Below are 25602 nucleotides of genomic sequence, written 5' to 3' on the forward strand. Positions count from 1 at the left end.
CCCAGATAGACAGATGCGCATAAATTTTACTGCAACTTTACGTTGTATTCGATCATCAAATCCGTAATAGGTGAGGCGATTGTGACCCCAAATATTGTAGTCATATTTAGTAAATCAGAAAATGAAATACTATGACGCAAATATGATGTAAATATGACAAACAAAAATCTGATTCTTAGTGTCTCATATTTACATCATATTTGCACATCATGATATTTCGTTTTCTGATTTACTAAATGCTGCTGCAATATTTCGGATCTTAATCGGCTCATCTATGAAGCATTGGATGATTGTAAGATAAACGTGAAGTTGCTGTAAAGTATATGTACATTTGTCTACTGAGTATATTTTAACGAAAAAAAAATTTAATTATAATTTAATTTGTTTTTATTTTTTTTAGATTTTATTTTTTATTTTCGGAATAATTATTAAGTTTATTAATTATTTTTCTGTACATACAAATTCTTATAATTATATAACGCAATTATAAATATTCTTGAAAACGCATGGAGTATCGACGGGATTTGAACCTAAAATCTTTGGGGTGGTAGCCTACCTACGCTAACGCTGAGCTAATCGCATGCTTGTCTGAACACTTATAAATTTGACATATATTGGATTTTATTTTGTCATTCGTACCGATCATATATGTAATATGCATGTTTATATACAGGGTGTCTGATCAAGGTTATTGGAGGTTGTACCTCTTATTTTCATTTTTACGTAGAAATGAATTTATTAATTAATATCTAAATTAATTACTATATGATAGTACAATATAAAAGAAAAATTGCATTTAAACCATTGCATAAGAAGTTAATATATAATGTTCTAAACTAAAGTTAATATATAATTTTATGCAAAGAAACTTTTTTTACTTTAAGACTCCTGCGAGTAGTACACAGCAATCTCATCATTTTATCCAAAATGTCTTATATAAAATAAATGGCATGCAATATAAATTAAAGTGTGTTATTTCTCGCTTCTGACGTCACGATTAAATATGGCTATGGTGACTACTCATGAGTCTACCTTAACTGCGTACATTTATTAAACCAAAAATGGAAGTATAAAGAACTGATAACTTTTGATTATATCACGAAGTACTATATTATTATATAAATCATATCAAGTAAATGTTATGAAAAAGAGTCATGCAATGGACTTATTTTTATCTTTTTGAATACATTTTACTTTATGTATTAATTATTATTATCTGGGAAATTGTGTCTTTGTTCTTCTTCAATTCTTTGTCGAATTCCTCGATTTTTTCCCATGCGAGCATTTCTAGCAATTTGTTTGTAAGAGCGTAACACTTCTGTCATATCTTTAATAAAATCTTCTTTTGTAAATGTCGGTATTTTAGATATGTTCTTGGCAGCACCTATAAATTTCAAAATAAACAATAATTATATGTCATCTTTATGAAAAAAATATGTATATTTATGTGTATAAAAAATTTTAATAAAATAAAATTTTACTATAAAATATAGCCATTAGCTTTGTGTTGTACAGAGGTGTTTTTGTAATACCCTTAGAATCTTTTTTTTCTGTCCATGAAAAATGTTCAGCTAAATTATTTGTCATTGTTGTTCGAATGAAGTTGTTCAAGGCTTCTCTTAAATTAAATCCTCCAATGAATTGCAGATGTTGTTGCTGTTATATTAAAAAATTAAGTATTATATTTTTATAATTTTAAATTCTATTTATACATATTTGACTTAATAAAATATAAAGCTGTCCCGAAATTCGTAAAACAAAACATCACAGTAAGAAAGCTATCACAAACTTAAATAATAGGTTGTTTGTAAATTTTTATTTTAAACAATATTATAGCTTATGAAATAAGGGCTTAAATGACCAATTACATTTAGATGAACTACGTTTAGATAAACACTGAAGTGCATGCTTACTAATACTACCACACATGCGATTCATACAGAATAGATGGCCATCTAAATGTATAATCTGCATATTTAAACCATCTTAAAAAGTCTTAAAATAGAAATGTACAAATAACTTTTTACTTAATTTTTCGGAATTAAATTTATTGTAGTATTTTAATTCGCGAATTTCAAGAAACTCAATATATAATATTATTTTATTTACTAAAACACAATGATTCGATTTATCACCATTTTCGAAAGCTTTAAAACGTTCCATATTATCAAGAGGAAAACCTGGTGGAGGTTCAAAAATATTTTCTTTTGTTGAATGATCCACTATACATATTTTATTTGCAATATTATCAAGTTTATTTAATATATCTGTATTTAAATCTCTGAAAAAGTAAAGATGAAACAATTATTTGTTATAATTATATTATTTTATTTATGCAAAAATAATTAATTACATTTACCGTAAACATTTCAAGTCTTTAAGTACTTCCTTCTCGAAGTCAGATTGTGTTGAATAGGCAGAAGTTGATGGGCAATTTATATTTTGAAGTTCAGTATAACATACATTATAATAATTAACTTGTGAAATATTTGAGCACTCAATTGCAGTGGAAGGTGTTGTTGATTGTCCTGATGTACTAGACATTGCAGCACTTGCATAATTATAATTGCTGCAGTTATTTGATACAGATAGATCATCTTTAGATGAATGCGGCTGACTTGTTGCACTATTCATATTAGCAGATTTTTCAGATGACAGCTGTTGATTAAATCTGCAGCATCAGGAAAAAAACTGCTATAAGATTACTGTAAAAAGAGATAATACGATAAATTGTATTATTTAATGAAAGCCAAAAATATGTATTCTGCACTTTTATTAATTGTTTATTTATTCTAATATGCAATCATATTTTTTATATGTATATATTTATATAATTATATTTTTAATATAATTATACAATTACACTTTACATTATATTATTTTACATTATTAATTATATTTTATGCAATTTTGTATTATATATTTATATTCTTACTTATTATTCATATTTCTTTTAGTAAAATTTAATAAAAGCCTAGATTATGTATCCTATGTCTAGGTTCTGTATCTAAAAATCTGATTGCGTCTTAAGATCTGAAAGAGAAATATCAACATTTTTTGTGAAAAATATATGTCTATATATATATTTTACATGTGCATAATATATTTTACATACTTGTGTATAATAATTTTTGTAATATATGTTATTAACCGATTTTTTTATTTGTAAAATAATTTTAATAATTTGATAATAATGCCACTACAATGTATGTCCCATCTTCTAATTCTCTATTATTCCAATATGGTATTTTGTAACACTTTGCAAAAATATCTTGCAAATTAATTATCTGTATTTCAGATGATAAGTTTGTGAACATTTATAAATTCCAACAAAACTTGACGAAATTCCATAAGGTATATTGTAGAAATCAGCAACAGTTAAAAATTTGTTTACAATAAGTATAAACTGATTAGTTGAAATGTCAACAATGTTCAATACTTCACAAATATGTCCGGTCTTTAATAATAAACAATTATCTCAACCATTTTTACACTTTAATCGAAAGTGTTCAAACACTGCAGTTCTCTATATTGTATTGTTGTATTGCAGTTAAATATTTCTGGCAATGGTCCATTTGTATGTCTGTATAGTGGTTTAACTTCTGATTCCTTAAATTCTTTTAAACAATTATCTTGTTCCGATAATCGATGATGCAATTGTTGGAGGAAAAGATGAGGTTTCCGTAAATATTTTCGAAAAAATCTCATATTGTCTTCGTAAGGAAATGCTGAATATGAATGTAAATTGGCGAAAATTTTAACGTCTTGAACAACATGTAGCAATCCGTGTACGTTATATGTTACAAAAGCTTCTCCGTAAATTTTAGCATTTGTTTCTATGTATATTTTTAAAGCAATTTCTGCATAATCAATATTTGCTTGGGTAAGACATGATACTGAAATAGCTCGACATGCTGAATGGAGCAATAAAAAATGTAAATATGTGTCTTCTTTTAAAATCTCATAAAAAACAATTGGCCCTGTATATAAAAGTAATTATCGAAATTCAGTTGCTTTGATGAAGTGTACATAATCTTCTAGAGAACGTGGACGACGAGCGAATTTACTTGGACAATATGTTTGCATCAATAATAATCTAGCAGATATTTCTTTTACATCTAATTTAGTCAACTGTTTAAAAGCGTTTTTGTGATCTATAATAGCATTAACAAATTTTTTTACCACACCAAGCAAATGAGATGCATATATTCAAACGGTACACGTGTCACCATTTGAAATCTTAAAGATTTTAAAGCGGATTCATTATTAGGAAGGTGATGGGCCTTGTCGATAGCATTTAGATAATCAATGTCGGTACGAAGCTCATTATTACATGTTAAAAAGGTCATCCTTCTTTCAATTGATTTTCCTATTATTTTGCATTTAGAACATGGATTTTTAGAATTATGACCATAATGATTTAAAACAAAAGCTCGAACTGAAGCATCAGCAATAAATCCACGTATATAAATAGGAATATATTTTTCATTTAATTCTATCCCATTTGATCTAAGACTTTGGTATTCTTGTGTAAAATGCTTAAAAAATTCCACAGCATTGAAAGGCTTCTTTTGCCCATGTATACTCCTATTATTGCTGCTTTATTATTTAATAAATTTACAATACGAAACTGTATTGGCCATAATTGTATTCGGCTACTTTTATGAATGGACATTCCATCTGTATGAATATCAATTTCTAAATGATTTGGCACAACATGTAATGGAAGTACTTGAAGTTTTTTAATAATTTGTTTTTTAAAACCAATGTGATAATATTCGCCTTCTCCTATTTTAATTATTTGTATACATTGACGAGGAGTTTGTAACAAAGTTTTTGTTACACAAGGTAAAAATTGAAAACAGGAATGAGTGCGTAATACTGTAAGTATTTGATCTCCTTGAGAATGATTAATATTTGCATTTAAAAACATTGAAACAAGTCTACTACGAAATTGACTGAGATCATGCTGTGATTTTTCTATTACAATTTCATTTTCACTTTTATCATCGTCACTAGATTCATTATAACAATTTATAAGATCAAAATCATTGCTACTGCAATCAAAATTGTTATTTGAAAGATCCGTTTGTTCAAAGTTCATTATTAATTTGTTATTAGAATCAATATTATTTTCTTCAGTTGGTAAAGATGAAGATAATACGACAGTTCCACAATCCGTTACAGAAGACGTAATCTGATCATGTATTAATTTTTTTCTCTTCCGTAATTCATTTCTTATATTTTCACGATGTTTTTGTGTTTTCTTATAATATCTCATCATAAATATACATGAAATTATTAAAGTTGCAGTAGTTAATGCAATAATGACGGACATTTTGACTGAAAATGTCGTAAACAAATTGAATGTTACAATATTTATGCATGGCATCTATAAATAAAATAATAAAATATATATATAACTTACCTTATTTCTTTTATGTTTCACACAAATTGTTCCTCTCTCTCGGCTGATTTTTTTTAATGTAATCGATCAATCTCGTCAGAATTAAGACACGTAGGTAACGGCACGTGCATGCACGTACGGGTTAGCTGTCGTCAAATGAAAACAGTAACATACACACAAAGAGCAAGCACACATCCGTGTGCGATCAACGCCACACTGCGTGATTTCTGTGGACTTTTCATAATCGACATGTTTATTTAAACTTTATAGTATATTTATCTTACTAGTGTCTTACTTTATGCGACATGAAATAAGTAAAAGTTTACAAATCATTTATGCTTACTATGACATCACATCAGGATTACGAATTCTTTCAACAAAATTCGGTATATCAAAATCGACATTTGTTTACCCAAATTTTACAGTATATTTATCTTACTTTATGCGGCATGAAATGAAGAAAAATTTAAAAATTATTTAAGCTTTCTATAGCATCACATGATAATTGCAAATGTGCATCATTATACGATGTATTTCATTTAATTATGTATGATGTAAATATTTCATATAGCAATATCGTAAAACGAATATTATAAATCTGAAGATATATTTTCATATGTTTTTGTAATTCTATAACACAAAACTTAATCATTCAAATAACCTAAATTTTTATATTTACCTTAATATAAACGTTTTTGCTTTTATAATGTCATAAATGATTATAAAATTGTTCTAAATTTTCAGTAAATTAATTTGTTCATATCGTGATCGTCATACAAGTCTATCTGGTAATATCTCTTAAATAATTTTTATGAAAACATGTAATCTATCTATAGATTCCGTATTTACGGAATATTTCATGCAATAGTTTTAATATTATATCCTATATTTTGTGCACAAATTATACAAGAAACGAATAATAAAGATAAATAAAGATATTCAACAAATAATATTCAAGGAGTGAATAAAAGTAAAATTAAGTAAACGAAAATTTTGAATCTAACAACGTGTTACAAAGCGCGCTGAATGTTCTCAGCTAGTCCTGATCGATACGTTTGTGCCGCCGCGTTATCATTCACCTAATTTTCGTGCCAGGCAGGTTTGCTTGTTTCTAATTTTTTCCGATTCATTTCGTAATATTATTAATAATGAAAATTTTGAGCGACGAAAACTTTGATCAGTATTTCCCTTGAACTAGCTTTCAGTGAACTGAGCAATGTTTATATTGCGATCTTCGGAAGTTTAGTTATTGGCTACGTTTACACCGTACGTTTAGTCCGCGACCTACACGATAGGTGTCTTTGTTTAACTTACAGGATAAACAAGGACATCTATTGTATAGGCCGCGGCCTAAATGCACGGTGTAAACGTAGCCATTATGAAGATTCCGCAGAGTTCGAATACTTTTGTGAGCCACTTATGGTGCGTGTAATAAATATATTGTAAAAACTGTATAACATTGTTAAATTATTTTGTAATATCACTTATAGAGAAACCGCAGCTCGAAAGGACGAGGGAAAGGAACGTTTATGTTAAGAGAAAATAATTTTCGGCGTGAGCGCGCCCGCGCCCGCACCGCCCGGCCTCGGAGAAGCATGAACGAAGCCGGGGCTCTCTGCAACGTGACGTTACTACGAGTAGTTGCGTCACGCTTACTATGCGGCGGTGATGTCAGTGCCGGTGCGTTATCACCTGACCTGAAAACATTGACTCTGATCCCGCCGTCACGTATGACCGTGACTGAACAGGGATTATACATCGGGCGCGTTTTGTTTCGTCGTTGAAGAAACAATCGATCCTTCGACCCGCGCGAGAGTGAAATTTTTCCGCGATAAACTTTCCTCCTCCTCCTCCTTCGCCGCTTATTATCAGATCTCTCGCTTTATGAGTACTGATCATTAAGAACAGGGTCATTCGATTTTTTACGTTTGTTCACTGGAAATTGAAGGAGGACGGTAGCGAAGTATCTAAGAAATGCGATTGCAAAATGCAATAAACGATTTATTCTGTCTTTTGTAAAGGATAAATTAATAAAAAAAAAAACAGTAATTTACTAAAGTAACTTCCTCAGCCGTCCGTGAGATTTTAATAAAATCGGGCGAAAAAGAAAGAAGATTCAGTAATTTAACGCTTTTTGTTATTCAAATACATGTTACACACAATTATTGCATGTATGTACGCCTGAGAGCGATAATTTCGCGTTCTGAACAATTATCGTCGCACGTGCTATATTTCCTATAGTTACTATAGATTACGAAGTCGTACTATAGATTACGAACTTGTTCGGTTGATATTTCCCGACTTACTCCGGTTTATACCGTTACGACTGCACACACATCATTCCCCCATGACGCATCTGCCGTGCCCAACTTATGTGAGTAGAGTAGGATTGGTGGGGGAAAAGAGCTTAGTAATCTCAAACTTTGTCTATCTGCATTTCCTTCCCAAAACAGATATTATTAAATAATGTTATTATTACATGAAGATCAATAGATATTAGTTTTATTTATACACTTGGCGATAAATATCTTAATACGTATTATGAGGTTGCCCGCATATAGAGGCATATTCGAAACGAGTGTTTTCTATTTAAATATTAACATGTCTAAATATTAGACTCGTTATTTGAAACTTAAGCTATTTGAGAAACTTGTTGTGATATTAATATTGTTATTATTATTATTATTATTCAATTATCGATGTGTCAAATTAAATATCATCTCCAGCTACTTAGAAATAGCATTTCTCGAATGATCAACAGTCACACATGCGAATATCTAGACAGGAAGCATGCCCGTATCTAACTCGATATGAGTGCAATTTTACATATTAAGATGTTTATGTCTCCCAGTGTACATTAATTGTACATCGATTAAAACGGATTATTTGTGAAGTCAGGTTGAGAGCCCCTGAGAGATAGTCACGGTCATAAAGCTCATTTTCGTGTTAAAGATCGTGGTGTTTTCAACGATGACAACGCTACAGTCTTTCAATGAGATAGCATCATGCACTCAGAGAAAAAAGTCGTATCAGTAACTATAAATTTGTAGTGAAATAGCGCTTCAACTATATACATATTATTAAATTCTAATAAGAATACTAGATTAAGTGAACTAAGAAAATATAGTACATTAACCATATAAACAATTTATAAATGGTTAATATTATTATATTTTCTTAGTTCACTTAATTTATTTATTGTTGTTATTAAAGCTTTATAATACATAGTTACAAATTTGTGTATGCATTTCTTATTTATTTTTGTCTTCCAAGTTTGAAACCAACGCTGCGCCTTTTATTGTAAGCGAGTGGTTTCCTTCTTAAAAGAGAAACTGAACTCCGCTACGTCCCTCTGGTGACAAAGCCGCGTACTACTCGTACTGAGCGACCCTTTAAAAATTTTTGTCTAAACTAGAAAAATGTAATTGTTATACCTATTTACATGAAGTCCAAGTAACTACTCAATGTAATTGAGTCACTACTTCACTACCAATTAATAGTGCATACAATTTGTTACCGTGACTATATTTTTATAATATTCAGCACTACTTTAGTTTCTATTACTTTGTAAAACTAGTTACAGGTACTTCAATTGCAAAAGTTGCCAAATTTATAGTTGCTGGAACTATTTTTTTTTCTCTCAGTGTGACTTTACTGTCGCTTATTTTTGTTGTTATTAACATTATGTATCGACCACAGCGTCGCGATTCTCTTTCTCCTCCGTTACATCTGGAATCTTCGTGAAAGGAATTGTGTCAGCGATCAAAATTGCTGGGAATACGGTGTTTCATTATGCGACGGCACTTAAACGTGTCTCTCTCTCTCTCTCTCTCTCTCTCTCTCTCTCTCTCTCTTTCTCTTAGCGTCCGCAAATTCAGTGGTCCTTGAATGAGCAAAAAAGATTGTAGCATATGACGCGAGCGTCTTCTAATAGAAAACTTGATCATTTAAGAATATTTAATGAATACTTAAGAATATTAATATTTATAAGAACATTAATATTAATATTTGAGAATATTTTTAATGATAATTTAATGATAATTGCCTTCAAGAAATATCGCAATTTCTTTACTAGAAATTTTTTAAGCAATTTGAATTTTTCTTTATTTTAAACCTTTAAAAATAATAAATATAAAATGTAAAAAAAAGAGAACTAACATTTTCGATAGAAAAAAATAATTATAAATTCGTTAAAAAATTTGAAATATTATCAGTTTTCTTAAACTGTGTTATCTAAAACTTCTTCCTTCGTATTTTGCATTTTTGACAACGAGAAAGACTCCGAATTTTCCTGAGAAAAATATCGTTCAGTTTTTTATTTACTAAAAATGTAGTAACGTCGCTGTTCAAATCCGTGATCCAAATAATCAATGAAGTAATACATTCGCGCATTCCTTGTGTGCTTAGCGATACGCATGAAAGCGCGAAACGGTCGTATTTGTACTTCGAGGCCAACGATGCCAATAATCTCAAATTTCAAGCGTCACGGATAAGCTGCGGAAAGAGTTCCTGGAGGACGCACGTTTTTGAGCAAATGTGAAATTCTGGAGAGCCATGAATCGATTACTGTCTCTGAAGGCCGGTGCCACGTGAAATCGTGGATGACATCACGCGCTCGATGTCAGCCATTTTAGCGATGTCAGGCGTCGCGTGAGGCCGACGTTGCACGCGAGCAGGCGCGTGTAAAACCTCGCCATTTTCGGAGTCGTGCGAGGGCTACAATTTATAAGTTCAAGAGCATATACGTGTCGTGTGCAACACGACCGGCACAATCCTTCTCGTCTGAGTAAAGTCCTAGAATCTGTACTTTTGAAAAGTCGAAGAAGGAACTAGCATAAATTCAGAATCGTATAAAATTAGAATTACTTATAAATCGAAGACATCTAACGATGTCTTTTTAATTTTATTTTGGAATTACGATATTAATCTCTTATATCTCTAATAAGGTAATTGTGTACCGCAAATATATATTTTGCCTATTTTTTTAAAGAATTATAGCTTGTGAAAAATATTTATATTTATTGTATATAAATATATAAAAGAAAATTTTATAATACATTTTATGTTTATACAAAATTATAAAACTCCGGCCAAATTTGATCCGTGACACTGTCGCGTACATAACTGGATGCACATAACGTTGCAAGTCTTCTGAAGCGTCTCGTCGTCTCGCATTTTGTACCGATTAGTTCGCGAGAGAACTAGAGGGCGACGACCATCACCCTCCTGCTATAAACCTCGAGACTCCCTTCCTTGGCAATTGTTTAGAGCAGTGGTATCCAACTTTGTCTTGGGCCAGCTGGTAACGCACGTTGATCTCACAAGAAAAACAAAAGGGTTAGCAATGTGAAACTTTAATATCTACTATTGGCTACGTTTACACCGTGCGCTTAGTCCGCGACCTATACGATAGGTGTCTTTGTTTAACCTACAGGATAAACAAGGACATCTATTGTATAGGCCGCGGCCTAAATGCACGGTATAAACGTAGCCATTATCTTTTTTCTATTGCATTTTTACGATATAATAGTTCACGAAGAGCAACCTTAAGCGCATCTTCTCATTTCTTTCAAATGGTTTATCGCCGATTAATTATTACACTATATCTACTACAAAGATATATATAATTACTATTAAATTATTAGTAATTATATAAAATATATAATTATGTTATGTGTGAAAGATATATCTGTTTTAATATTATATTTATCTACAAACCGCCATAACAAATGATTGCAGTCTGCAGTCTTATTTTACTGAAGATTTACACATTTCCACTTTGATATCGTTGGAGGATGACCATTAGCTTAAGGTTGTCATAACTTAATTAACAGCCGACGCATTTCTCGCGAGTGAGCGTTATATGCTTTCCGGAGCGCACGTTTTTTTCTTGCCTTGAAAATCGGGTGAGGGACGGAGGCGAACGGACGAATATTAAAGACACGTCCGGGCCACCATGGCAGAAAATAAAATTCTCAATGTGGGTCGTGCATCGCTTGAAATAGAAACGCGCACTCTCTTCTACCCGACGCGCGGTTTCCTCCTCGCGAACCGGCACGGCACGGCGCGGTATGTCGTAAATGAAAACGAATTTGAATCAAAATGCCGATTACACCGTAACGAACTTGCACGTTATATTTTACAAAATTAGCACATTGTCTGCAAACTATCTACAGAATAGAGGAAAGTACAGATTCCACGAGAAATTAAATTTAATAGAAATTAAATCCGGTTTAATTTATCTTTTGACTGTTATTCTTCTTTCTGTTATTCCTCGTTTTTAATCCCCGAGAACTATTTTTTTAACTTAATGTAAAGCAAGGATTTGTGGTGAAGCTGTCTATGATGCCTTCTGAGGATACCGTAGCGGGAAAAGATGTGATTTTACGAGAATAGATGTAGCATCATTCGATGTTGCCTGTTTTAAGGTAGTAGGCCAAGGATAGCAAGATGATGTTCTGAGAATTTTATGTCCAAAGAACCTTCACAGAAATCTGTTAATAAGAAATTCGATCTTGTACATAAATTTTCGAAAAAATTTGTTTTTGCATTTCGGGGTTAAAACTGTCTGAATCAGAAACATTTTATTTTCTTTTAGTACTTTGTCCAATTTTATTAGCATTGTATCTGTTTACTTAGCCAACAAACATTATTTAAGAGAGTTAATGGAGTGCTCATTGTATTTTTTTGTATTACAATAAATGATACATCGAACGTACACGTTGCATTCCTTCGTCCATGTAAAGATGTGAAAACAATTTTGACAAGCAATAGTTGCCAAAAGTTACAATTGGTTGTTAAAGAAATATAGCAGTAGTTTAAAGATGAAAGATATTATAGTGCTAATAGAAATAAACACTATATAATTGATATTTATAATTTGTTTCAGATTGGACAAGAAAACAAAGGATCTACAGATAGCAGAACGAAATGTAATAATATTTGAGACACGCTGCAGCGACTTGCAGTCGCAGTTCAATCAGTCGCAGGCAGAGCGCAAGAAGTTAGCCGAGAAGGATCGGGAATCGGAAAAGGAAATAGATCGATTGAAAGCATTGCTGGACGACGCTCGTAAACACCTGGAGGAAGAAACTCTTCAGCGAATCGATCTCGAAAACAATATTCAGAGTCTCAAAGAAGACATCAGTTTCAAAGATCAAGTTTACCAGCAAGAACTTACAGAGACTCGTACGAGACGACAAGTAAGTAATTACTTGAAACAACATGATCTTTCAAGTTTTGTTGCACTGTAAATATGTCGTTAATTTTAAGAAAAAATTTTTTAATTAACATTAACAAGCAATGAAAAAAATTGATTTGAAAATTTTACTGAAAACAACAATTCAATCTTATTGTAGTTACGTAACGTATTTATCAATTTTTGTTTATATAAAAATTTATAATTTGCATCTATGTGTTTTATAATAAATAAATCATTTCTAAAAACTTAATAAATGTTATTTTAATATCAACGATATAATCTCAAATCTGACTAGAAAAAGAAAAAAGATGAAAAATAAACTAAATTTTCACAGTCGGTATAATAACTCCCAATTTTAATATAATTTTTCGTTGATTCTTAGTTAATTCTTCTCGAAATAATTTATATTATAATTGCATTTCAGGTTGAAATATCGGAGATTGACGGTCGTCTCGCAGAGCAGTATGAAGCTAAACTGCAGCAATCCTTACAAGAATTACGCGAACAGCATGAGGCGCAAATGCGTGCTAATCGAGAGGAGATTGAGCTTTTATATGAAAACAAAATCAAGAATTTGACATCTCATGCTCAACGTAATAGCGGAGTTGCCAACATGGCAACCGAGGAATTGAGACAGACTCGCTCTCGAAACGAAGGGCTTAATTCAAGAATCAACGAACTCGAAGTAGCTAACAACGCCTTTAATGCACGCATTAGGTAATCTTTCTTTATAAAATTTTTTGTGTGTATAAAAAAGATTTACGTTTAGTGAAAATAATTTCTTTAAGTCCACAACTCCTACACTATGAATTTCACTTAGAAATAAAAAGGCAATATATGTATATAAGGATTAGTAGAAAAAATTTTCTTGATATATTGTAGTATTTTTGCATAAGTAATATTTATGTATAAGTATAAAATGTATTAATATAAAATCGTTTTCGATAGGGACATGGAGAATGCAAGAGAAAACGAACGTTCTCGTTATGCAGACAGTTTGGCTGCATTAGAAGCGGAATTATCACGTATGCGAGATGAAATGGCTCAACAATTACAAGAATATCATGATCTTATGGATATTAAAATAGCGCTTGATTTGGAAATTTCTGCGTATCGCAAGCTACTTGAGACCGAAGAGGCGAGGTGAGTCAAAATCATAATCTCTATAAATTTGAATGGAAAATATTACATACTAGACTTAACTTATGCGAAACAATTAAAAATCAATGTCAGGTTCAAAATGAATAAAATCAATTATATTGAGCCAACACTTCAGTTTTTCGTGTGTGAGTTAGTTTATTGAAATGTCAACTTAAAAATATAAACGTTTTGATCTTACGCGTTTTAGGTCATCTTCAGTACAAATTTAAAGAAATGAAATTTAAATATATCAAATTGGATTAAGATTTAAATCGTCCATAATGTAACTAAATGTATTTTATAGTTTGCACATTAATTAATATAATTGATGCAAATTTACTAGAATATATAGAACAAAAGCCTCAAGACTTCATGGTATAAAAAACAATTGTTATATTGAAAAAAAGTCATGTTATATCGACAGCATTATTTTAATTGAAAATAATTTTGTTAATTCAATAACACCATTAATGAAACAAATACTTATGTTGTTTTAATAAAATTTTATTTGTTACATTGATAAATTTCTCAAATATGAATAGGCTATGCTAATGGTTCTACTAAAAAAAAAGTTAAATTTGTTGAATATTACGGAAAGGAAAGGAAATAGTGAGAAATATTTTGTTAAATTGACATGTTAATGAACTAACACATGAACAATTAGTATTAACTCTTTATTGATGTTATTGATATAATTAATTTATGCGAATTTTTATCTCAATTCTAGATTGAACATTACACCTATGCAGTCGACGAACACTTCTTTGTCTAGAACAACTCCGTCCAGACATACTCCTCTCAGAGGTGGCAAACGAAAACGCACTTTATTGGAGGAGAGTGAAGAACGCAGCAGTAGTGAATATAGTGTTACGGGTACTGCTAGAGGTGACGTAGAGATTACTGAAGCGGATCCCCAAGGACGATTTGTAAAACTTACTAATAAGGGCAATAAGGTAAGTAAATAAACTAATGGAGATGCTGCGGTATGCGTTTTAGCTTCATTTAAGTTAATTCCAACTTATCAAATGTAACTTTTATAATAGGAAATAAGCTTAGGCGGGTGGCAAATTATTCGCAAAGCCGGTACTTTGGAAACCACTTTCAAGTTTCATCGTAGCGTAAAGCTCGATGCAGGTGCTAACGTGATGGTGTGGTCGGCTGATATTGGTGCAACGCACGAGCCACCTTCTAACATCGTCATGAAGGGTCAGAAGTGGTTTGTAGGAGATAACATGACTACTACATTGACAAATATCGAAGGAGAGGTACGTGTGTTATTTACTATACATTTAATTCTTAGATGCACATTTCCCTTTATCAATATAAATATTTTAAATAAATTTTGTAAAATAACATAAGACTTGTTGAATGAGATAATTACATTTAGATATTTCCGACAGTGTAATGTTATATTATGTATGCATCTAAGAATTAATTTTATATTAAATACGATAAGGTGTGAGGTTAAGTAAATTTTCTAATAGGAAATGGCAACTTCTGAGCGCAAGAGGCAGCAATTGTCCACAGCTTTGTCCCGACACAGAGAAAGTTTGGGATTCCGACCATCAGAAGAACTCCATCATCAACAGGTGAGGATGCAATAAACGTTCATTATTGTATTATATATCACATTGAATGTGTAGTGAAACGAAAGCTTTAAACTACTTTCGGAATTAAAGAAAAATAGACATTATTAAGAAAAAAAATATCATAAAAGTGGGATGTAATAATAATATAACGCTGATGTGCATTAGCGTTATATTTTAACTGCAGCATTATTTTGATATATTATCGACACACGAAATCATGTCTAGAAAATTATAATAGCAGTGCAATTATCATAAAAAAAACTTCTGTATTTTGGAAAACTAAAGATATGTTAATCAGTAGCATAATAAATCTTGGAAGAGAGTTATGCTTTCTGATTTTTAAACGTCGAAGAAGACAATGTGGCTATTTCAAGTTTTTAAGGCATTACGGGGGTTAATTTAATATTTACGTAACAAATAGTAGACAATCAGATATTATTTATTTTCCATTTGTTTCTGGAAGTTTGACATATACAGAATAAGTGTTGCAGTTATAGATAACTAATTTTTTGGGGTGTATTATTTTCACAATTCACTTCTTGTTTCATAGAGAAGATATCTCTACCCGTATTAAGGGTGAGGGCACACGACTCTGATGGGCACTTTATGTAAGTTGTTTTATAACCTATCAGATGTTCAAACATTACGTTATCGATAATATTCTTCGCACTCATAATATATAGGAATTATTTTGCTTCATATTTGTTGGTTTTCATGCAACATTTTGCCTGGATGCTCACCGCTTAACTAAAATTTCATATCTTATGAGAATTAATATATATATATATATATATATATAATCTTCGTTATATATAAAACTATGACCATCCCATTAATTAACCACATTGTCTTTAATTAAGATATTATTGTCAAATATACATTTTATCAAATGTTATCTACGTATACAATACTTAAAGCTTTCTTTCTTACACGGGATTCAATCTAATATAGATAATATTTTAAAGAAATTTTGATTGTATTTTTATATGTTATTAATGTTTGAATATCCTGAACATATTCTATGAATGCAAAATCCGTAGATTGAATTTAGGCGAATTTATGCGCAAATGCAGCTTTTATGGAGTAAAGTTGCATTTGCAAATATTGCGATCAATAAGATAAATTTACAAAACGCCATTTTTATATTGTATTTCGGTGGATAATCGAAATTTTCATCTTTTGACATTTATTAATAATATATCGATTACTTACGAGTTTCATGGTATCATTTCAATATAATATTATATATATGAAATCACGGGTTAGTGCTGAAAGAGTCATTTATGAAGTTGTATGTGCTTTACTTAGAATGCGAATGGTAAAAACATTTACAAATAACAAATCTGATTTAGCACTCATGTGTATTCTACATTACTGCACATATATTAATATAATAATATAGATCATTGTATGTAAAAGATGTAAAGAAAAAGTAATGTTTTCGAGAGATATATTGTCTGCATATGCATATATTTTTCATCGTGTGAATATAACAATAAGATTCATTATTTGCTTATATCTGTGATTAAACGGACATGTCGATATTCACACAGTGAATTAAGTAAACTGGGGTCTGCGGTGATTACTCAATCATTTTATTTCTTTCATTTCTTTTTGTTAATAAGATATATATACGTTTTATGTTTCAGAGCGATCCCCAAAGTGAAGAACGTTGCCACATTATGTGAACCTAAATTTATCATAAATTTAAGAATATCAAAATATTTTAAAAGCTTGTATGATAATGCAGCTTTATTCCGTAAGCACCGTTTAGAAATGGTGAAAATAAAAAAAAGATTATGCCATTAAAGAAATTAATTTAGAGTACAATGTCAGAGATATATGAGATACAAGAGATCATTTGTCTGATATTCACTTCGAAGAAAAGAAAAATAAAAGTAGCAATAATCTTCATATTTTCTACTTTTATTCTTTTTCTCTTCGAGTTGAATATTGCAGTTGAACATTTATATAACTTTCCTTACATTTATGTAATAGAAAATTTTATATATATATATATATATTATATATGTATACATATATGAGAAGATATTGTATAACATATTTGGACCGACAAGAGTTCAAATCAAACTTAACAAATGGGTTTCGTGATGTGAATGAAATACGTTTTTTTTTTGCATTTATCAATTTCTATTCATTACAAAGAAATAAGAAAAAGAGGAAATGCTATTATATTCTGTTAAACCCACAGCCATAGAATGATTAACGAGTAAAGACGGATATTAATGTACGTATTTGTATTCAGCAACTTCTTCCTCTTCATGCTGTATGCTACGTTACAAGTTCACGGTTACCATCATTGTGCATCTATCTGTGCTCCCATTAAGTACCGAAGTAGAGATGCTTCGAGTGTTATTAATAATTTCTTAATTTATGATAATTGTTTACGTTTGTATTTGTTCATTTCGTTCAATAGCAAAAAAATAAAAAAAAACGATTGGATTACCAGTATTTGTTCTTTTAAGCACAATAATAATGCGAGACTATGGGAAAGCTAAATATGATAGATGTATGACTGTCAATTAGATGGACAGTTTCACCTCAGTAAACGCCGAAAAAAACGCTCGATTAAATGTTCGATTGAATATTATTTCCACTTTCCGATCGAGTGATATTTAACCGAACGCTGTATATTTATACACGGCAGTGTCGCTGCGCTTGGCTTAGCGCCGAGACACTACCATGTCTCCAGATATGCCAATGAAGGAGCGTATTCTTCGGCCGTGATAAGCCGCGAAATTGTGCATCAAATTGCATAAATATTGCCGATGTTCATTTGATCTTTCTACAGAATAATTTCATGGAAAGTATAGGAAACGTATTTGTTCCTACAATCGCGCCCACCTGTGCATTCAACATGATTTTTCTTAATTGTATTCAGCTTTGTATCATTTATACTAATAATAAAATTACAAATTAACGTACAAATATACTCGTGATTCTTATTTTTCACGATAATGACAGCAGCTGTTTTTAGGCGAATGTTAAGTTAGGATAAGTTTTTTGATAGCATTAAAAGAACCGAAAAAATTTTAACGGACAAATTGTTCGTATTTTATCTATATAAATCAGTTAAGTACTTGTAGCCGGTTTATAGGTTTATAGAAAAATTTCCTTCTCTTTATATAAGAATACTATTTTATCATATTGAAAAAATGCACTTTCGCGTATATTAATAAGAGTCGATAGATATTTTCAATGTTAGTTCATTTTTGTAATAAAACTCATCAGTTTAAAAATGCATTCTGCCAATAAAATTGTCTTGTTTCGTCAGTTTTTGTACGATGTACATTTCCTTCATTTAAAAAATTTTTATTCCAAATAAACTATTTCCTCCTCTTAAATGGTTCATTTCCTTTCAATTAAGAATTTTTAATTTAATTTAATTTAATTTTTCTCTTGCATTTTTTACTATTTAAATGAGGCAGAGCATAAAATAATTTTTATCGACATGTTATTGAAATAAAAGGATTGAAGGAAAAAAATCTTAGAATAAGGGCATGGCTGAATTCCGGTAATCTTAGAATAAAAAAATTCAGTATATTTTTTTTATTAAAAATTTGATTCGCTGAATTTTGAAGTTTAGATATATATATAAAGATATTTACATATAAAAAGATTTGTATCGCATTAAACAAATATAAGTCATTAACTTCTACAAATCAAATAGATTTTTTTACTATTCCTTCAATTTTTGAGTTAGAAATCATAAATATGTACCAAGTATCTTGAGAAAAAGGTGAAAATGGTTTGGATTTTTAAAGATCAAATTTTATTGGAGTTTTATTAATATCTCTGTACATACAATACATATACAAAGGTCCTTCGCATATATTAAAAGGTAACATGGAAATTAGTATAAAAGTTCTTTGACATATCGTAACGCACGCGTCTCATATAATGTTGCGTTATTTCGATGGTATGATTATTTTATTCGCTTTACGATATTATGATGAAATAAAAAAATGACCATCTCTGCACCCGTATGAAATAAATATTAGGAACTAAGCTGGGCAATATTTCGCATCCATAATACGAATCTGTAATATTTCATATTCTAAAAATGGATTGCGGCTCTTTGTACCGATATATATATATATATATATGAGGTAAGTATACATATACTTCATAATTTATATATAGTTTCGTAATATTATAATTATAGTATAATAATTATATATATTATGAAGTATAAGTATGAGTTACATATAACTTAACTTTATTCTTTAAATATAATAATTACAGTAACGTACTTATGTATCCACATAATGGAAATGTTTCAGAAAAATAGAAAGAAGAAAACTAATTTCAAGAAATAAGATTGTATAAATTTTATTACTCTACTATAATGTACTATTGTATACACTATATATTTTTATAAACAAATACACAAAATTACCTATTCTTAGCTTACATAAGAAATAAATAAAAATGCCATCATACAAAATAAGTCATCATGTAAAATAAGTGAGAAAAGAGAGAGAGAATTCTGACAAAAAATAAAATCAACATCATAATACATTAATACTTGGATAAAAGAATCCACTTTGACATCGCAATATCCTTTGAAAGAAAACTCTTCTTTAAGTACCGTGCAATAAATATTATCCTTCCCATTGCTATTACATTGACAAAAGCACGATAATGAGCGCGACCAGTTTTCAAGATTTGTTCGACCAAAATCAAAATCGGTAATTTCTATCGTCGCAGAGTATAATGAGATGAATATATTCGTTCAAAACACGCAGAGTCCTTGAAAATCCATCACATTCACATAGATTTTATATGTATATATTGTAACCATTATATATATATATATGTGAACACAATATAGAACATTTACACATTTTATAAGTTAACGCGTTTATATCTTGTAAGCATAGTCTTCACGAAGTTGGTTACTTTCGATGGCTGCGCTTCTCTTCGGAGTTTTAAGTAATCTAATACTTAAGTAAAATCTAATCACATTTCGCTCGATATCTTGGATGGTAACGAATTTGTATTATATTGTTCATACTTTATGAGGCTATATCTCACTTCTTCTGAAAACTTGTAATATCTTTGAAAATGGCAATCATGCCAGAAGAATTCAAACTATAATCTCACATTTATTGAACATGCGATTGTAAATGTATATTAATGATCAGATACAAACTGTTAGGCACGTATCTGTCGATATATCCAATTAAATTCTCTCTCTGAATCCGTTGATTAAACTCTCAATAAATACCAACAGGTATCTCAAATACTTTGAACATCGTTAATTTTTTTTTCAAAGTCGATAACTCCTTAACTTTCATTTCCTCGCGATTTATATAAAGCTGTACTCTCGGCATCGACACAGGATTCTTTACAATTTTTATTGTTGTACGTTTCGGCGATTATTTCACGAATTACCGGTTGTCAGATTGCTATTAAGTAACTCAGTGTTGGCATTGTTCGCTGTTAGCTGCTGTTGTTCTTTTTGCTTCCTGCGTCGCCTACGATTCCGCTTGTGCACGCAGCACAGCACCGTGAAGACGACGAAAAGGAATCCCGAAACGCACGAGACTACCAATATCCAGACTGAGCGGGCCTTTTCAGTCTCCACCTTCTGCTGTATGATGATCGAACACTGATTATACAATTCATACGTTCGATTGCTGAATTGCAAATTGGCGCAATCCTCGGCTATGGTCTTCGAATTGGTGCAATTGAAGAAATTAGGCTTCATCTTGATCTGACGTAGCCTCACCCAGGCATTCAACATCTCGCATTCGCAACTATTCGCAGCGACGCTGTTGAACTTGATCATGTTCCGCGAGAGATCGAGCAACTTCAGTGAGCAGAACGGCGCTAGGTCCTCAGTATTGACCGAGGTAATCAGATTCTCGGACACGTTGAGGGTGACAAGGGTCGGCTGAGGGCCGATATACGGGATCTTGGTGAGCTTATTTCTGGTCAACTGTAACAGCTTGATGGGCGAGGTAACTTCCACCTTGAATACCGAGTCGGTAAGCTTGTTGTAACCGAGGTAAAGCGTGCGGAGATACGGCAGCTGGAAGAGGCTCTTCGGCAAAGTGTCACAACCGTTTTGTGAAAGATCTAGCACTTCTAGGTACTTCTGTTTGGCAAAGGCTCCTTCCTCGATATTTTGGATGAAATTGTCACCCAAATAGATATAGGCCAAGCTCTTGTAAGAGGTTAGACTATCGTTCATCAATTCTCTCAATCGATTCACGGTAACATCTAGTACCTATAACAGAAATTTTCATCAAATATTAATCAAACAAGACATGTACATAAAAGGATTAAAAAACAGAAAAATATGTTTATAAAGATTATTCTCTGTATAAATAAAAATAATGAGCATACATCGTTCAATTGAATTGGATTGGAAAACGTTAAAATCTTATATAATTTCAATATCCAGTAATATCGGAGTTTAATAATAGGTACATTAATTATTACAACGAGAAAATAATAAATAGTATATATATATATGTGTGTATAAGAATAAAATTAATAAACAAAAATATTATCTTAATATCTTCATTTCTAAAGATACGCAGTGTGTTTTTTAAATAAAGATTATCACACCATTCACGTCATTTATCAGATTTCTGTTAGTAAAAACGTTTCGAGATAAAAAATGGTAATTCTGTTGAACGGAAAGAGGTCGGAATTTATCAATAAGATCTTTGTTTCCGTAAAGAATCTTTACTAAAGATGCACTTGTCAGATTAGCCGGTCGACGAGAAGAATTAATGGCGTAGCTAACTCAATAATGCAAGGACGCGAGATATTAGGTCGACGGATAATGGTTTCTTTGACGCGGCCTCTTGATATGTAAACGCAATGAACAGATATACGAATCTTTTAATGCCTTTTATTTATACATTAATTTAATAAACGATGCCTCGCATGCAATTTTTTGCTTGTTACAGAGTTTCGGTATCGATCGTACCGATCTGCAAAATTCTACAAGTAAGTCTCGCAGTATCATTAATCAAGAATGATTAATTTATTTATTTCATATAATTATGAATATTAGATATTTTCAACACAACTCCCATTAAAATGAAATAGATTTTAAGTTAGTTGGAAAATGGGCTACTTATTTGTATTCTTGATGCTTTATTTATTGAAAATTTAAGAATTTAAACTGATTATAAGATAAACAATGAGATAAAATTTTTTTGGTTCCTTCTTTGTTTCATTTGAGACGCATTCGAAAGCACCCTGGGATATTTAAAAGGATCATCTTGTTAACGTTTACATTGTGCAGACCTAACTTTGAAATATTAGTATGTGTCTGGTATTTCTGCGAACGCGTCCATTAAATTCTACATACGAGTTAGCTTTGTCGATTGAATGTATAAACAGCTCTTTATGCTTAATTCATATATGTGGTTGCACAGATTTACGTGTAATTTTCATAAGTGCACATTAATGGCGGACTTTTCAACGTTTAAATTAATGTTTCCTATATAATAACAATTTGATACAAAGCGAGTGATTCAACGACCAAAAAAAGGATTCTATTAAGAATAGTCTCGTTTGAAATTAAATGAAAAATAAGAGGTTGTTATCGATTAGATACCAAAATTTTTTATAAAATTATCAAGTTAAATTTCTAATTACAAAAAATTATTTATCGACACGAAGTGTCTTTTGAAGAAAACTCAATTGGATCAGGTCAAAGAAAAATTGCAATGATTGCCCATTGCTCTCGATTGCTCATCCGATATGAAAGATCAAATGTTGGAGCATCGGTAATATCTCTGCACGACTAAAATTTCTCAAGTGTATTGCGGAACGCATCCATCCTCGTGACCCTGGACAACCCAATCTCCGGATTTAGCATGTCTGGAGTTTTGCCTGGGATTCATCGGGAGGCAAGTTTACCAACCAAAGTACGAAAGTATAGTAGTAGACGTACGGGGATTTGCGGTCGTATCGGACGGGCAATTGAAGGAAGAAAAAGAAAAATAGCGGACATGGTATGGAAAACGCATTCCGTAAAACGGTGAAAAGATTTAAGCTCCGGAAAGGAGCATGCATGCAGAAATATTTCGTTAGATTACAGCTACAAAGGCTCGCGTTGTGATACCGTAGAAATACCCGACGGGAGAAAGTGATTAATTATTCGCACATAAAGTCGTTAACAATGTACGAATTAAAGGGCTCAAAGATAGATTTATCATCGCTTTAATATTACATAAAGTCATAAAGCGTGTAATGTATTACCGCAAAAGAAATATCGTTAAAAAGTAAAACAGTGATTAACAAAGGCGTCTCCGAGAAGGTATCAACAAGTATATACGTTTTATCGTCGACATTGATAAAGCGAAACTTCTGTAATGCTATTATGAAGTACGCGTTACAAGACAGCGCACGCGTTAACCTGCTGGGACATCAATCCGTCTCGCAAGTCAGTCTTGTGCATCCTTCGTAAACTAAGGTTGCCAGATTTACCTCCTTTGATGAAAATAACGTGAAATAAACAAGAGAGTAAAAGGGAATATATAATATTCTAAAAATTGTATTTTTTTCATAGTTATAACTAATTCAATTTTATTTAATATGTGGTTATACACGGAAAGAATTTTTTCTTAGAGTTTACCCTGAAAATATGATAGTCGCGGGACAACATTGTATTTCGAAGAATTTTAATGTAAACCTCTCTCATTCATTAATAAAATTACAATAAAGTATAAAATAAATTCGATTAATTTTACTGAAGCGCATGATAAAAATCTTTAAAATTATTATATTGTATCACAACTACCATATTTTCAGGAGTAAATTTTAAAACAAAATTCTCTCCGTATAGTAATAAGAATTAAGATAATATAGTAAGAATTATAATATAATAAGAGAGTTAAGATAATAAAAATATAACGACTGTACAAAAGAAACTTGGACAATCAAAAGATTTGAAAAATCATTAATTATCTTAATTATTAACTCTTATTATACATCTTAATTCTTATTGTTAGAACTATTTCTTTTGTACATTTTTCATTTAAAACTTTTAATATTAAGCGTTTTGCTTCTTTCGCGTAATATAAAACTAAATAAAGAAAGAAAGGGAAAACATAAAATAAAGAAAGAGGGGAGACAGAGAACGGAGAGAAATAAAAGACTCTGCTATAATTTTTAGTGCAGTTTAACGTAAATTTTTTTATTAGTTTCTATTTTATACGAATTATTGCAAGTAGCAAAGAGAAGATCTCGATGTGTAAAATATACTTTGACTTTTGAATCGTACAAAAAAGTAACTATATTTATTATATTCAATTAACATAAGAACAGATTAACTTACAGTGTTTATTGATAATCTTACCTGTATGTCAGTCTTCAGATTCGTCGGGATATCATGCAATTCCAGATTCGAGCAGGACGCTTCCAGCATCGAGTAGGCCCTGTTGTACCGGCATTTCTTCATAGAAGTGTCCCGATCGACGACCTGTGTAGGGCCGGGCGAACCCAACACCAGAACATCCGGTACCGTGGCCACAACGAAGCCCAGTAATAGAAAACCATTAAAAAGAAGGATGCTCATGTCTACAACAGAAACGAAAACGTACGCTTGAACTTTGCCCAAACCGAAACCTTGACTGGATATGGAATTCGTTTTGTGAATGCATGGGGTAGATGGAATCATAGTGAAAACACAAGGTGAACCATTGCACATAATTGTGCGAGACACGAAATGACCAGTCATATTGAGTCCTTGCTTCGCATTGTATATCATAACAGTATACTAAATTGTATTTAGAACATTTTTTACCACCTTCTTTAACCGATATATCATTTCTTCCGTTTTAATCCGAAAGATTCGTTTTAGTAAGGCGATGGACAGTTTGAAGCAGTTAAAGGAAGTTGATTAGCAACCCGCGAGATAGCTTTGAAAAAATTGTGGAAACTTTTCCAATCGCTCGTACCTATCTCCCCGTAACGTCCATTTACGTGCAACTCCGGTATTTCCGTAACTTAATTAAGTATTCTGCGAGATGAAAAAGGAAAGCGAAATGCGAGAGAGAGAGAGAGAGAGAGAGAGAGAGAGATATCACTTTGAAATCGTAATACCTCCAGCTACCGGAGCGCCAGCGCGTCTATTTGCGTTCGCTCATTAGACGCTTTTCATGTTTCAGAGAGCGGTATCATAATTCCGATAAGCATCGGTTTTCGGCTGAAATCGATCCGATAAACGCAGGCAAACATTTTCGCATCTATTTATCATGGCATGCATCGCCAAG

The 25602-nt window shown here is 31.4% G+C and overlaps 2 protein-coding genes across 5 annotated transcripts in view; one reads left to right on the forward strand and one right to left on the reverse strand.

Moving 5' to 3' along the window:
* Positions 1-17210, forward strand: part of LOC108728698 (lamin Dm0) — a gene marked incomplete at its 5' end in the record, with an annotated part of 21480 nt that extends 4270 nt beyond the window's left edge. The window contains 7 exons of the mRNA XM_018457420.1: positions 12297-12609; positions 13033-13325; positions 13557-13751; positions 14476-14701; positions 14792-15013; positions 15233-15337; positions 16987-17210. Of these exons, the coding sequence (XP_018312922.1) occupies positions 12297-12609; positions 13033-13325; positions 13557-13751; positions 14476-14701; positions 14792-15013; positions 15233-15337; positions 16987-17025 (1393 nt within the window). The remainder of the gene's footprint in view (positions 1-12296; positions 12610-13032; positions 13326-13556; positions 13752-14475; positions 14702-14791; positions 15014-15232; positions 15338-16986) is intronic.
* Positions 17211-19851: 2641 nt separating this feature from the next.
* Positions 19852-25602, reverse strand: part of Lapsyn (Leucine-rich repeat activity-regulated protein at synapses) — an 88805-nt gene continuing 83054 nt past the window's right edge. For all 4 annotated transcript variants that reach the window (XM_018457442.1, XM_018457439.1, XM_018457441.1 and 1 more), the window contains exons 3-4: positions 24687-24907; positions 19852-21593 (exon numbers count right to left, since the gene is read on the reverse strand). In XM_018457442.1, the coding sequence (XP_018312944.1) occupies positions 20745-21593; positions 24687-24907 (1070 nt within the window). In that variant the 3' untranslated portion in view covers positions 19852-20744. The remainder of the gene's footprint in view (positions 21594-24686; positions 24908-25602) is intronic.

Source organism: Mycetomoellerius zeteki, unplaced genomic scaffold, assembly GCF_001594055.1.
Source record: "Mycetomoellerius zeteki isolate Tzet28-1 unplaced genomic scaffold, Tzet1.0 scaffold636, whole genome shotgun sequence".
Classification (NCBI taxonomy): Eukaryota; Metazoa; Arthropoda; class Insecta; order Hymenoptera; family Formicidae; genus Mycetomoellerius; species Mycetomoellerius zeteki.